We start from the raw sequence: 14,896 nt of genomic DNA on the forward strand, positions 1-14,896 counted from the left end.
TAGGAAAAAAATAACTGATCACTTAAGCCTCTGTGTCAATGAAACTGTGATAGAAAAAGTTGATGACTTTAAATATCTGGGTATTTACCTTGACTCAACGTTATCTTGGGATCGGCAAATCAAACATCTACAGCAGAAAATCTCAACTTTATCCGGAGCCATGAGGAAAGTGAGTTACTTCGTTCCAAGAAAAACACTGTTATTGTTTTACTACGGTTGCATTCTTTCCCAAATCCAATACCTAGCATTAGCATGGGGTCACGCCAGCAAATCACAACTTAAAAAAATACAAGTCGTGCAAAACAGATGTTTGAAAACCATATTTCAACTGCCGATGCTTTACTCAACTATTTAACTGTACTCGAATGATAACCATACCATCTTACCTGTCCTAGCGTTACGTGATATGCAGACGGTTATTCATATCCACAAGGTCCTACACCAACCAAATTACCATCATAATATGACTCTAAATGTTGGCAACAGACTGCAAAATACCCGACGAGCAAACTTTATACAACGTAATAGAGCAACCACGAATCTTGGCCAGACGTGCATTTCGTTTTTTGGCCCTTCAATTTATAACACTCTACCTGATGAAATCAAACAGATCACCAACGATGGTTCTACAATTGATGAAGGGACGGTAGGGGAAAGAAATGAAAATTTTTAGGTGAAGGAGGGGAAGAGTGGAAAGGAAGGGGGGGGGGGTATTGGTAGCTATGCTTGACAAGTAGTCATTTTGACTCCTACCTTTTGTCCAATGCTGGAAGGTGCATGAGTCGAATCAAGCTGTAATCTGAGATTATAACCAGATTCGAACCCACAACACCCGCCAGGGCTGTGGGATAACTTGTCATTGTCCTAACTTCCATGCAATAGTGACAAACTTTCATCATACATTGTCGCAACATTTTGAAGTAGGGACAATATCTTTGTCTCTTGTGCGTTCGTGATTTTTGATTCCCTGATAGCCACACAAAAAAACTACAAGGTATACAGCCCTAAGGGTTATACGAAAGGGTGTCGTAGGACTATATCAGATCATTAGATCAAAGACTAATGTAAAGCGCGAATCTGCGAGTGCCATAGTTTAAGTGATTGTTTAAAAGAGAAGAGCGAAATATTCGGATTCAATTCTTCATAGGATGCAATGGTGGTTTTGAAAATACATGGACGGGGGCTCATAAGTACAACGCCTGTAACCACATGTTGACATGTTAAAATAATCTTACTTTAACTCGCTTGTGGCCTTTAAAAGGGCCATTGCAATGGCCCAAACCCAAAGAAAACGTGTGCACTGGAGTTTTGACTAGGAAAAATTGGTTTTAAGTTTATCTAACCTTCTGAAGAGTTGTTTGAAATTCAATGCTCTATCGTCTGGTAGAATTTAAATTTTGACTAATCCCCCTAAAAGTGATATAAAAAAATTATTTTTCTTCAGTTTCAATATAACACATTGATGTGTTCTGCAAAGTTTTAGAGCATATTATTACAAGAAATTTGGCTGAAGACAGTAACCTTCTATCTTTTCAGCGAAGATAGAGAAATCTTATTTATTGTACATGCACTTCTAAAATCAGTTTTTCTATTTTAGCTCTTTTTGTAATTGTTGTATGACTTTTTCATGTATCACACAGTTGTACAAATAGTAAAAATACATAACATTGCTGAATATAGTATACCTCTATGTCTGCTTGTTAAGGATCTGTACAATTTTGATTATAAAAAACACCCTAATTTTGACTCCGAATTATTCAACTACCAACATACGGATACAATACATTTTACATTCGCTGATACTTTTGCTGCATACAGACACCATTTTTCAATATGAAGAAATGAGAGAAAATGCCAGTTGGGGCCAATTGTGCTACACCTCACGTGCTGCTTGCTTCGTTTCTGTGACGTCGGTTTATGCTGATCTATTTTCATAACAATTTAAAGTATTAGTGCATCGAATAATTCTGCCATTTTGATCCTAACAAGTTTATTGAAGAACATACGTTAGTTAAACAGTGATTTGTAACTATATAACAATATGGCATTCAAAAACCTACACATATTGTACAAAATACAACAGCGTGTGAGTAAACGAAGGTTAATAAAAATTGATGAAATTTATTCAAGAAAACTTTATTGATGTGAATCAAATAGAATGGCATTACAGGAAATTATACATAGTTCAAAAACCTATAAACTAGACCTTTACTACGCAATGTATATGTTAAAGAATAATATTTCTTCTTACAACTTTTTTCCATTTTTTTACAACTTACTTTTACTTGCACTTACCCACATTAGTAACAACTTACTCAGCAATTTCATGAGAAAAGGAACCATCAAAATTTATAAGTGCTTCTATTTTGTTCAAATTTTGTAAACTTATTCAATTTCAAAAATTTTATGTAAACCAACGCACAATGCAACGTTAACCAATAGATGAATTATTTTCCGAAGACGTGTCGATTTCTATCTCAAATAACAAATAAGACCGTATAACAAAGGTTCCTTTCACCACTAGGTGGATTAAATCAGGTTTTTTAAGAAGGAACGACTTGAAGGTTATTTTATTGGACTAAGGCTGAATTTGAGAAACTTTTGTAAATTTGTAACAATTTTTTAATTTAAATTAGTCAAGCTCGCATGGAGCTTTTAGGTCCTCTTGAGAATGGTTTTAAAGTAATCGTCTCATGAACATAAGCATAAGCAATCAGAATACAATCGCAGATCGAAAGGATTAGCATCCGTATGTCTATAAAGCCTTCAAAGCAGTTCAAAGTGTTGCAGTTATATCAAAGTAGTTGTATTTTGTTTAGTGTCTCGTTATCAGCGAATATAAATGACCTACACGATTAGAACATATCGCCAGTTTTACGCCAGCATTCATTATCAACACAATACAGTACTGTTCACGATGGCCAATCAAAGAAAAATCAGATTTATTATTGTGATTGCTCTCATTTGTGGTAAAATTTGTTGTTGTTTTATTTAAAATTTTATCTATTTCTCTTTCTCTTTAATATCAAAACAGTATCATCAGCCGGCCCCATCAATAATTACAATTATAATTATAATTATAACAATTATAGTCCATTTGGCATACACGAACGTGCTACTCACATCACTAGTTACAATTATAATCAAAATTATAATTCACCATTCGGTGTGCAGGACCGTGCTCTTCGCCACAACTATGTTGCTACCTCAACATCACCAGCCACACCAACGGAAACTCCCTTGGGTTGGCTAGAAGAGCTTTGTTTGAATCGCACAGGATCGCACCAAACGTTTCAAAGATTGAACAGTACAGTTTCGGCGCTATCAGCTTGCTTCCGTGCAAAGATCCCTTTTTTGGAAAACCTTCCCAGTTCTTTTAAAATAACGAACGCAACCCGAGAAGAATTTTTCAGCAGGTAAGAGTTTTTCCGTAGTTTTTCCGCTCATCATATTTTATGGCATCTGTGTTTCCGTAGGGCATGTCCTGAGCTGCGCGAGTCGTTAAAATGCTTGACTCCGGCGGTCTCCGAGGTGCAAAATTGTCTCGAGGAGAACGAAAGCAAGCTAGTTACTTTAGTGCACACCACGCTTCCGAAGATGTTAAACTTCTTTTGCAAGAATAATGGCGAAATATTTTTCAGTAATTTTCATTTTTTGGCAAAGCTAAGCTTTCGGTGATATTTTATAGCAATACTTTTACAGTGAACGGCAGAAAGTATATCGACTGCATTCAACATATTGATCAAGCATCAGGGTGTATGGATACATTACCTGAATCAGCATTGTATATGAATGTCGATAAATATGATGCCCATCAATGCAACGAACTGCATAAAGTACGACAATGTGTTCAGTTGAAAGTGGAAGAGTGTGAAGGTCCGAAGCTGATTGAAGGCTTTGATTTGTTTTACCGACCATTGGTGAACCAAACGGCGTGCCGAAATGTAAGTTGAAATAGTTTGGACTCTATTAACGATCGTAAAGTTTACTTTCTTTTTACTTTTGTAGTTCATCGCACTAGATAAGTATCGAGAAATTGAAAGTAATGAAATAACGTTTTTCCGTAAAAAGTAAAAAATGTAAAAGTTAATAATATAGCACTTCGTTCGAATGTGAATTGTGCTTTAGCTGTTCTAACAAACCTATCATTAAATGTTCGAATCTCGACTGGAAGTGATTGTTTGAACCAATAGGATCGTAGTACCTACTAACCCAGCAATTATTTTGCACTCTAAATAGCTGACTACGAAGTCTGTTGAATAAATAAATTTTTGCTTTTTATGTAGGTATTTGCTTAAATAAAAATCGCTTTTTATGTATTTGTCAGTAGATTATGAGTACGTATTTTAATTGATAGATGAAAATGAGAAGAGCCCAATTGAACGCGGAAGTTTTCGTACCATTACATTACTTTGTAATAATCTTAAGGGGTTATATACAGTTAGAAATTTCGAAAAATCGATTTTCTGTTGATATCGAGGTCGTAGTGTACATATATTTAAGTATGCACACAGAAAATTTCATACCAATCCGACAAATATTAACGAAGTTAAACCCATATTTGTAACGACGTGTCAGAACGATTGCAGAAGGAACACGAAACTTTGAACGCGCGTTTCTCAAAATAGTGTTTTCAAAATCGGTGAGCAAGATTTCTCGAAAACAGCTGAACCATATCACTTCAAATTTTGACACAAGTGTTCTAAGGATATATTCTACAGATTAATCGAAGGTTTTTTCTCACCGATTAATATTTCTTATTTTATGGACAATTTAAGGGCAAAATGTACCCTAAAAATCAATTTTTTATGTTTAACAAGCCGCCATTTCGTCAAAAATGATTATACACTGAAGTCGCTTTTGATGCGGTTTTTTACGCGACTATTTTTACGCGGTTTTTGGAATTTACGCGGTTTTTTACGCGGTTTTCGGAATTTACGCGGTTTTCGGAATTTACGCGGTTTTGATTTACGCGGGACGTATCCTGCGCGTAAAAAGCGACGTGAGTGTATTGCTAAATCCTGTGATCAATCTATAGATAATATATTTTATCACCGATTACTTTTTGGTTTTTCGATTTTCGATGATTCAGTCCAAAGATATCGTGCTCACCGCAAGACGCCTTGTTTTAGAAGAGTTCAAAAACAAAATATGTTAAAATACGGCCGAAAGCTACTGTAAGATGTATACAAATTTTCACTTTAATCAGTTAAAGGGTTTTCTCTAGAAATTTTTTAGAAAAATCCACTTTTATAAGCTTCCTAACTGTATATAACCCCTTAAAGTAACTTGCAATGCAACCCTTAGCCGGATCCAGATGAAGATCTGCGCTGCTTTCCGGTGTGATGGCAGCAAGCTAGATTCCGTGCTGGCCGATTATGCGTGGACCATCTCAAAATGCTCCGCATCATATTTGGGCTGATCAACGAACTCTAGGACTCCATTCTTTTGGTTTTCGCTGGCTTTGCATTGTTGAAACACCGTTACATTTTGAAAATGTCACTGTATGGTTAATGTGATTTAGAAACTACATTTGAATTTTTCTCTCAATGAGTACAATTTGATTTTAACAATTCAAATTTCATCGTATTTCTCAGATTTTTTTACTAAAGAGTCACTCAAAACACCGAAGCGTTCTTTGCTGATCTACAATTACAGCGATCCCAAGTAACAATTCAATAGCAAATTGGTCTTATTCATTTCTTATAGTAGTTTTATCAGAGCATTTCAAAGTCTGTTAGGTTTTATAATGTTCCTCCTCAAGTGAATTTTATCTTATTTGACTAACATTTCTGAAGTATGACTGAAGGAGACTTGAAGAATCACCCATAAAACTAAATTATCAATAAGTGTAATTCACCTTATAAGGGGTTTTAAAGGATACTTCATTCTTGCTTAAAAACGACGCTCCTTAAAACTTAACAATAGTTTTGACAAAAACTTATGACATTCTTCTGCAAGATTCGTTTATCTTAACAATACTGCCATAAAACTCTCTTAAAATCCTATATTCTTGAAAGAGAAATTATACTCTTGAATAAGAACATTCTAACGTAAACAACTAATCTGTCAAAATGGGCGTCTGAACCTGGAGAAAATTGAAGAATGCAGATCTTTTAAACGAAAATTAAGCGAAAATCTGTGTAATATTTTGAACACTCTTTCATATGAACAATCAGCGAAGTCACAAAACAATAAAGATCCCAAGTAACAATTTGGGTTTTATTGTAGTCTTATGATGGCATTTAAGTCTAAAATTGGTCTTGTAGACCACCATAAGAGTACAATTGTTGCTTGGGATCTCAGGACTAACTGAACTGGGGAAGCACAGTGCCGGTAATAATGCATTTGCCAGAGGCGGTCCGGGTTTCCTCTAGAGCTTTTCGTATTTTTTAAACTAAATATAGAGTTCATAAGTCAGATGTCTTTGTATGGAAAATGTTTGAAGGCACTGAAGCAGTTGAAACATAATTTTTAAAAACAGTTGTACCAATACCAATTGTAAATTAAACGCTTGTAACTGTAGTGCAGCCCAAACAGCAAAAACAGCACAAACAACACGTTACGTCGATACTTCGTTGATGTTTTTGTTGTTTATACTAGAATGGTTATCTTGCAAAACTTGGTGCCCTCAAGTAATTCAAACAATTTTTATTCAAGCGCAACTTGTCTTCTTCAAGAATACAATAAATATTGATGAACTTATCGCGCTCTTGGAAAAATTTTCTTTGTCTTGTGCAAGAAACGTTTGTCTAATAAGCGCTTTCGGGTTGATTTGGAAAAAACCATTGAAAAAATGGCGATTGATTACTTTTGAAATTGTAGTCAATTGCATATGGCGCTTATAAATATGGTATTATGCAATACTATTAGTGATCTTATCTTTTTAAATAAATGTTTAGACATATAAAAGCCTTTTTGCCACAATTAGTTAAAAATTGGGTAGCTATCAACTTCTTCATGAAATCATTAATTTTTTTTATTAATTTAATTTTTCAATAATCTAGCTAAAAAAATCAGAGGGGTTGTGTACAAGACACGACCGCATATATAGGTGACGCAGGACTACGTAAGTCTCTTTGTAGTGATAGTAGCATGTATTCATGCTTGTAATCATTCGATTCTTCATATATACGTGCTATATGCAGCATATATACATGCTACATGCGTTGTATGTAACATTTATCAAAGTAGTAACATTGCATACGTTCAATTCTCAAAAGATTGTGCATTTGAAAACATTTTAACAAAATCAAGAACACAAACTATTGGTTTCCTGCTACCTTACTGAAATTAAAGATTGTTTTTATCATCCATGGTTCCCCACGTTGAAGGGATTTCACCAATTCAATCCTATTTTATCAACAGCACATCTTTTCACTACACTTCTAATGAAACGGCAAGCATGCGTATTCATACAGAGTCGTATTATAACCGAACACTACAGTTGTAGCACATTTTTCCAACACAGATATCAATTTCGCCGAGGTTTAATCGTCTCGCAGTAAAGAATTTACGATCTGTTGGGGCAACGGACTTCTGTCATTTTTTCTGGCACTCTTCCCTAACACAGACATCAAATTGGACTAGGTTTAATCGCGTTCGTAAGAAATCTTTTAGCACGAGGGGGCTTTGTCACTCTTTCTGGCGTACTTCCCAAGCAAGGACATCAAAATGGTCTAGGTTTAATCGTGGTGTTAAGAAATCTTGTTGAAATGAGGGAACTTTGTGACTTGTTTTGGCTTACTTCCCAAGCACAGATATCAAATTGGTATAGGTTTAGACATCGTAAAGTATCTTCCAACCAATCACGAAGCGAGAATTCTGGTGAAACATAGATTTATTATTTTCAATTTTTCAATAGTTCAACATCAAGAATCCATACTTTTCTTCATTTGGGTCAATTCTTAGAAGATTTTCCGATCGATTGGTGTAAGAATATTGAAAATCGATCGGAAAACCGCTGAGCTATTAGCGCTCAAAACCTTTCATTTTTCGTGACGCTCGCATTTTTCGATTTTTTGGAATGACACCCTATCTCCAAACTTGCCGTAAGACGTAGTCCTACGTCAATAACTGGCGCGTTAAAATTTTCTAACTTTCATGTCACAAAACATCGACAAACCGAGCGTGGCATGAAAAATATCTCATTTATGAGAAACAAAGCAGCTGCTTTTATCACCATTTTTATTTTCAATTTTCATTTATACCCATTTCGAAATAGCAATATCTGTGAATGCTTATCTATACCTATAAAGAAGGATTTCTGTCTGTCTGTCTGTCTGTCTGTCTGTCTGTCTGTCTGTCTGTCTGTCTGTCTGTCTGTCTGTCTGTCCGTATGTTCCTTATAGAATCGAAAACTACTGAACCAATCGGCATGAAAGTACGAATGTAGAGGTTTTTTGGGGCCAGGAAAGGTTTTAGTGATGGTTAGAAACCCCTCCCCCCACTAAGAGGGGGGGCTCCCATACAAATGAAACACAAATTTCTGCATAACTCGACAACTAATCAAGCAAATAGAACAAAATTTGGCATGTGAGTGTTTTCGGTGACAAGAATTTATTCTATGGTAAATTGAGACCCCTCCCCTCTTTATAAGGGGAATTATAACTCCTCTCCTCTTTAAAAGGGGGGCTTCCATACAAATTTCCTCATAACTCGAGAACTAATCAAGCAAATGGAACCAAATTTGGCATGTGAAGGTTTTCGAGGGCAAGAATATTTTCTATAGTAAATTAGGACCCCTCCCCACTTTAAGAGGGGGGGCTCCTGTACCAAAGAAACACAATTTTCCTCATAACTCGAGAAGTAATTAAGCAAATGGAACCAAATTTGGCATGTGGGTGTTTTTGGAGACAAAAATTTTTTCTATGATAAATTGGGACCCCTCCCCACTTTAAGAAGGGGGGCTCCTATACAAATGAAATGCAAATTTCCTCATAACTCGAGAATTAATCAAGCAAATGGAACCAAATTTGGCATGTGAAAGTTTTCTAGGGCATGAATATTTTCTATGGTGAATTAGAACCCCTCCCCACTTTAAGAGGGGGGGCTCCTAAACAAACGAAATACAAATTTCCTCATAACTCGAGAAATAATCAAGCAAATGGAACCAAATTTGGCACGTAGGTGTTTTTGGAGACAAAATTTTTTTTTATGATAAATTGGGACCCCTACCCACTTTAGGAGGGGGGGGGGCTCCTATACAAATGAAATTCAAATTTCCTCATAACTCGAGAACTAATCAAGCAAATAGAACCAAATTTGGCATGTGGAGGTTTCTGGAGGCAAAAATATTTTCTATGGTGAATTAGAACCCCTCCCAACTTTAAGAGGGGGTGCTTCTACACAAATGAAATACAAATTTCCTCAGAATTCGAGAACCAATCAAGCATATGGAACCATATTTGGCATGTGGGTGTTTTTGGAGGCAACCATTTTTTCTATGATGAATTAGGACCCCTTACCTTTTTAAGAGGGGGGGCTCTCATACAAACGAAATACAAATTTCCTCATAACTCTAGAACTAATCAAGCAAATGGAACCAAATTTATCATGTGGGTGTTTTTGTAGGCAAGAATATTTTCTATGGTATTTTTTCTATGGATTTCCCCACTTTAAGAGGGGGGGGGCTCCTATACAAATGAAAAACAAATTTCCTCATAACTCTCGAAAACTAATCAAGCAAATGGAACCAAATTTGACATGTAAGTGGTTTTGGACGCAAGATTTTTTTCTATGGTGAATTGTGACCCTCTCTTCTTTAGAAAGCGAGTTATGGCCCATCTCCCCTTTAAGAGGGTGGGCTTCCATACAAATGAAATGCAAATTTCCTCTTATCTCGAGAACTAATCAATCAAATGGAACCAAATTTGGCATGTGGGAGTTTTAGATGGCAGAAATTTTTTCTATGGTGAATTACGACCCCTTCCCCTTTTAAGAGGGGAGCTCCCATACAAATGAAATTCAAATTTCCTTATAACTTGAGAACTAATCAAGCAAATGGAACCATATTTAGCATGTGGGAGATTTTGGAGTCTTGAATTTATTTTACGATAGTTAGAGACTTCTCACCCCTGTGGTAGGGGGATATGGACTCTCATTCAAATAAAACAGAAATTTTTGCGAAACTCAAAAACTAAACGAACTCGAGAAATTCGAGACTCTTCCATAAAACATTAGTCAATACAAGACCACAAAAACCATCTATAGTACCACTAGATCATTCAGGACGAGACGGTCGCGAGTGTTGCCGGTGACCCGCCGTCGGAAGCGTCGCCCACTGGGGGGCTTGCAAAACTCGAGATTGTGACAAAGATCATCCGAGATTCATGATTTATGTACAACACGGGTTAATTTGTGGCAATACGAAGTTTGTCGGGTCAGCTAGTAGCTTATAGCTCTTGTTCAATTTAAAACATTTAAGGCTGTGAGAAGTGTATAATGCCTTGCAAGTGTTCTTTGAAGAGACAACCATAAAATCATCAACACTTGTGGCAGTTTTCTTTTTGTTTCTAGCGACTCTTGAAAGTCATTATAAATAGATATCGATAAGAATTACAAGTTTTAAAAGGATCTTTGGAAATTTTCTTGAGAACCTTCTTTAGTGTGGGCCTCTCTCGTCTTATAAGGGTTTTATGGCTGTTTTATCGCAGTTTTGTAGAATTACAAGTTTTGAGATCGGTTTTAAGCAGCAAATGCTGGAAACCTCTTCAAGTGCACCTTAAAATTGAAATTGTTACTTGGGATTTGAAGCAAGCAGCCTCCGATTTTTTTTATAAATAATTAAGAGTAAAATTGCGTTTCATTGAAACAGTGCGTTAGGGTACGGGAGGGTATTCCCATCACGCTACTAATTTCGGCATACATTACCTTTTTTGGCTACATTTTCCCAAATAAAAACTTTGCTGCTATATAACAATACTGAAACGAATGTAGCACTCATCGGCTTTAATGTGTTATAACTATTTTCATAAAAATGTAAGTAGTTTGCTTAATTTTATTCAATAAACATCAAAACCACTGTTTTTACACTAGCACGTAACCAGGCCGAAAAAACTAGCAGCAATCGCTTACGCGTATCCGCTCTTGATGATGGTTTGGAAAACATACAATTATGATCACGTTTACTTATTCTAGAAACTAAACAGCTGTGAATATGCTATCACAGAACAATTCTACTTGTTTTTATCACGGAAGAACACAAAAATTCCCCTCTGATATGAAAATATAAATCAATTTTCATTCACTAGCCATTAGCAGCATTTTGTTTTTAATTCCAGTATATGGTGCGTTATTTACACTACTACCAATATATGTGCTGATATCTGGTATTTGAGTGACAACTGGCGCTAGTGTATATGAACGATTCAGTGATATACTAGCGCCAGCAGCAAGCTGTTGTCACTGCAAAACTAATTATTTTCAATGAGCCCGGAATGTAGGCAATAGCGAGAATTTATCCATCGGTCTCTCTTTTCTTGTCTTTTTTGATCTGTTCTAGAAAAGCATTTAATCGCTGTGCTAGCTATTTCGGCCTGTCGGATTTAAAAAACACAGACACTGGGTACAGTTTTTGGTGCCAGCGGGACTGTTGAAGACGTGTCCAGCACACAATAGTCTACCGACTTTCGCCAGATGTTCGATGGGAATGCAGTATCTGAAGCTCGCGATTTATGGGCCTCCCCCACGCTCTCCTTTTAGTTTGTACTCTGGCAAATGTGGCCGCAGCGTCTTATCAAACAGCACAACTTTTGCACTTTTAGTTGCATAAACTTATTTATGGCTATAATTAGTCATATGCCGGTTGCTACAGCTTCTTTGTAACAACTGTGTTAGTAGAGCTCCGTTCGAATATTGTAGGTGCGCGGGTGTCCTCCGTAAGCAGCGTGATTAGGCGGAACTACTTTCGCCGGAAAACCATATTCTAGCATTATCTACCACAGCTCATTTCGATTGATTGAATCGTACGCCAGCTTAAAGTGCACAAACAAATAATGTGTGTTCAAATTGTACTCTCGAAACTTGCCTAGTAACTGACGCTGGGTAAACATCTGAAGGGTCGTGAAGCACCCCTTATAGGATTGGGCGATACCGTATCAATACCCGCGATATCGATACTCGAAGGCCGATATTTCGATATATTTCATCGATACTTATGACGTCGATATTATGCTAAATCGATAATTTCATCCCGATACTGTTTTGATAAAGCGGGATATGCAGCTGAAAAATATAGGCTAGAACTAGGCCAGGAAATGCTCAAGAAAGCCATATTTTTAGGATTTTTTCTCGCGCTGTTTTCTTTTCAGGTAGCTTCAGGAAGCTTAATTCTAAAATTTACTTTATTGGAATTGACTCTTATGCAAAACCTTGAACAATGTCACTTACATGTTTAACGCTTATTGAACAGTAAATGCATATGATATGCGATTTTCAGCAATTCAGAACTGACCAGAGAGCACAGAGAGTAGTATTGGGAGTTGACGGCATTAATAAAGACTTTCCAGCTTTTTACGCGCCATAATAGCGGTGAAAGTGGCAGAGGTGGGACAGAGATCGAGCAGAGCTAGAACCGGGAAGGAGCAAATCCCGGCGGAACTCTGCAGGAATGGTCAAGAACCGCCAGCAACGACACATCACTGGATGGTTTCAGGGGTTTGAAAGAGGGCTGCCGGGCGAGTGGATTGAGGGTGTGGTTTGTCCCATCTACAGAAAGGGCAATCGGATAGATTGCCGCAATTACCGCAGCATAACGCTGGTCAAAGCCACCAATAGATTGTGTTGCGTCGTCTATCGCCGATGGCAGGAGGGTTTGTAGGGTAGTACCAGGTGGGCTTTACTAAGGGCCGTGGATTCTGGGGCAGCATACGATTCAGTTGGGCGCGAACAGCTGTGGTAGGTGGTGCGGTTTTCCGTACAAAGCGACGTGTCCGAAATAGAGCTGCACTGGAGCGAGTGATGTGTTGCGTGCGTATTTTGGAGGCACTCTCTTTGCTCAACATGATTTTTATTGATTAATTTTTATGAATCCCTTTTTTTGTGTAACGTTTCCTAATCCCAGAATGCCGCCTTAAATAGTATCGATAAATCTAATATCGATGCTTCACGAACGATATATCGACAGTATCGATAAAGCGGCGAATTTGATATTGATATTCAATTATCGATATTTTCGGGAATTTTGCCCAATCCTACTTCCGGCAGCGCATCTTGGAGTGAATGCGCGTAGTTTGCGGCGACGTCTGGCTGCTTCAGCCGCGCGAGATCTAATCGAGGCTGGCGTCGGTACCGAATGTTGTTCACAACGGAGAGTGGTCCGAGTCAACGTTAGCGCTTCGATAGGATCTGGCGTCGATAACGTCTGAGTAGTGCTGACTGTCGATCAAAACGTGGTCGATCTGTGATTCTGTCTGATTTGATGACCTCCAGGTGTACTTGTGATGGATTCTGTGCTGGAAAAAGGTACTACGTACGGCCATGTTGTTCGTGGTGGCAAAGTCGACAAGTCTTAGGCCCATTTCATTGGTCCGCTGGTGTGCACTGAACCTTCAAATCACCGGTTTGTATTCCTCCTCCTGGCTGACCTGAGCATTGAGATCCCCGATGACGATCTTGATATCATATTTCGGGCAGTTGGCATCCACTTTCCAACTGCGCGTAGAATTCATCCTTGTCGTCATCGGTACTTCTGAAATGAGGGATCTGCACATTCGAAGATTGATTGGCCACCACCCAATCACCCGTTTCCGCATCTCGCCCATCACTATGAAAGCTATACCCAGCTCGTGTGTGTTGCCGCAGCTCTGGTAGATGGTATGTTCATCTCTGAACGTACGTACCGTTGAGCTCTTCCAGCACACCTCCTGCTGCGCTACGACGTCGAACTTGCGGTTCTTCAAAACGTCGGAGAGCACTCGAGTGCTCCCTTTAAGTTGAGAGATCGGCAGTTCCACGTCCCGAGTTTCCAATCCATAGTCCTTTTTCGTCGCGTGGATCTATTCCGATTGTTCCAGAAAGAATTTCCTTGTTCTTCGTTCCGTGCTTTAGTATTTTTCGTGGTGACGGCTTGCAAAGCCTGCTACACCAACCCCTGTTTCGCCAAAGGGCCAACGAAGCTCGAAAGAGCCTTCCTTTCCTGTCGGCATACGACCTTGGCTTTCACCGAGGTTGGTTACCCGATTTTCACCAAAGTTGCTCATATCCCGGCTGGTACCACGAGGAGGTAGGAATAGGAGTTGCTGAATAAGAGGCTATGAACCACTGTAGAGTCTATATTATGCCTACACGTGCACAAGGCACCAACCGCATTATTCAGCCGTTTACCAACCAAGCAAAGTATTGCTCTATCTTTTGGATTCACGGCACATTCCCGGATCCTCAGCTAGTGCATACACAGCGCTCTTTGTGTAACATCAAATGTAAGCCGGGAGTGCGCGGTAAATAGAAAAGACAGAACAATACTTAATTCACCTCTTTTTAGATAAGTACTGATAAACTCTATTTTTGATTGCAATGAAGTTTTGCTAATACATTGGAACCACTATGAACTATAGTTACAAATTCATCCGAAAATTCCACTAGATCCTATCATTGTATCATTGTATCAAGTTAGCCCGAAATGGCGGTCGGTCGCCTGAATTTCGATTATTTTCATTTATGCATCCCACAGTATTGGGATTACCGTCATGAAACGAAAATGCTATTGTTTGGGTTTTGTTTTGAGTCTCGAAACTCAGGCCAGATAAAGAAATTCCACCGAAATGATTGTTATCTGTAAACTCAATTCCCTGGAATCGACTAAAAAGCTAGCATTTCCTAGTCTACAAGTGGCGGCTAACAAGATCAGTGCAAATCACGAAATTCCTGTTAATATCAGAGATGTTTAAAAATATTA

The 14,896-nt window shown here is 38.0% G+C and overlaps 1 protein-coding gene across 1 annotated transcript; it reads left to right on the forward strand.

Moving 5' to 3' along the window:
* The first annotated feature begins 2,908 nt into the window (after positions 1–2,908).
* LOC128743616 (uncharacterized) lies at positions 2,909–4,303 on the forward strand. The gene is made up of 5 exons (XM_053840218.1): positions 2,909–2,969; positions 3,035–3,416; positions 3,477–3,640; positions 3,703–3,944; positions 4,009–4,303. The coding sequence occupies exons 1-5, from the start codon at positions 2,918–2,920 to the stop codon at positions 4,072–4,074; spliced, it is 906 nt and encodes a 301-aa protein (XP_053696193.1). The 5' UTR covers positions 2,909–2,917; the 3' UTR covers positions 4,075–4,303.
* The last annotated feature ends 10,593 nt before the right edge of the window (positions 4,304–14,896 follow it).

This window comes from Sabethes cyaneus, chromosome 3, assembly GCF_943734655.1.
Source record: "Sabethes cyaneus chromosome 3, idSabCyanKW18_F2, whole genome shotgun sequence".
In the NCBI taxonomy this organism is placed as follows: Eukaryota; Metazoa; Arthropoda; class Insecta; order Diptera; family Culicidae; genus Sabethes; species Sabethes cyaneus.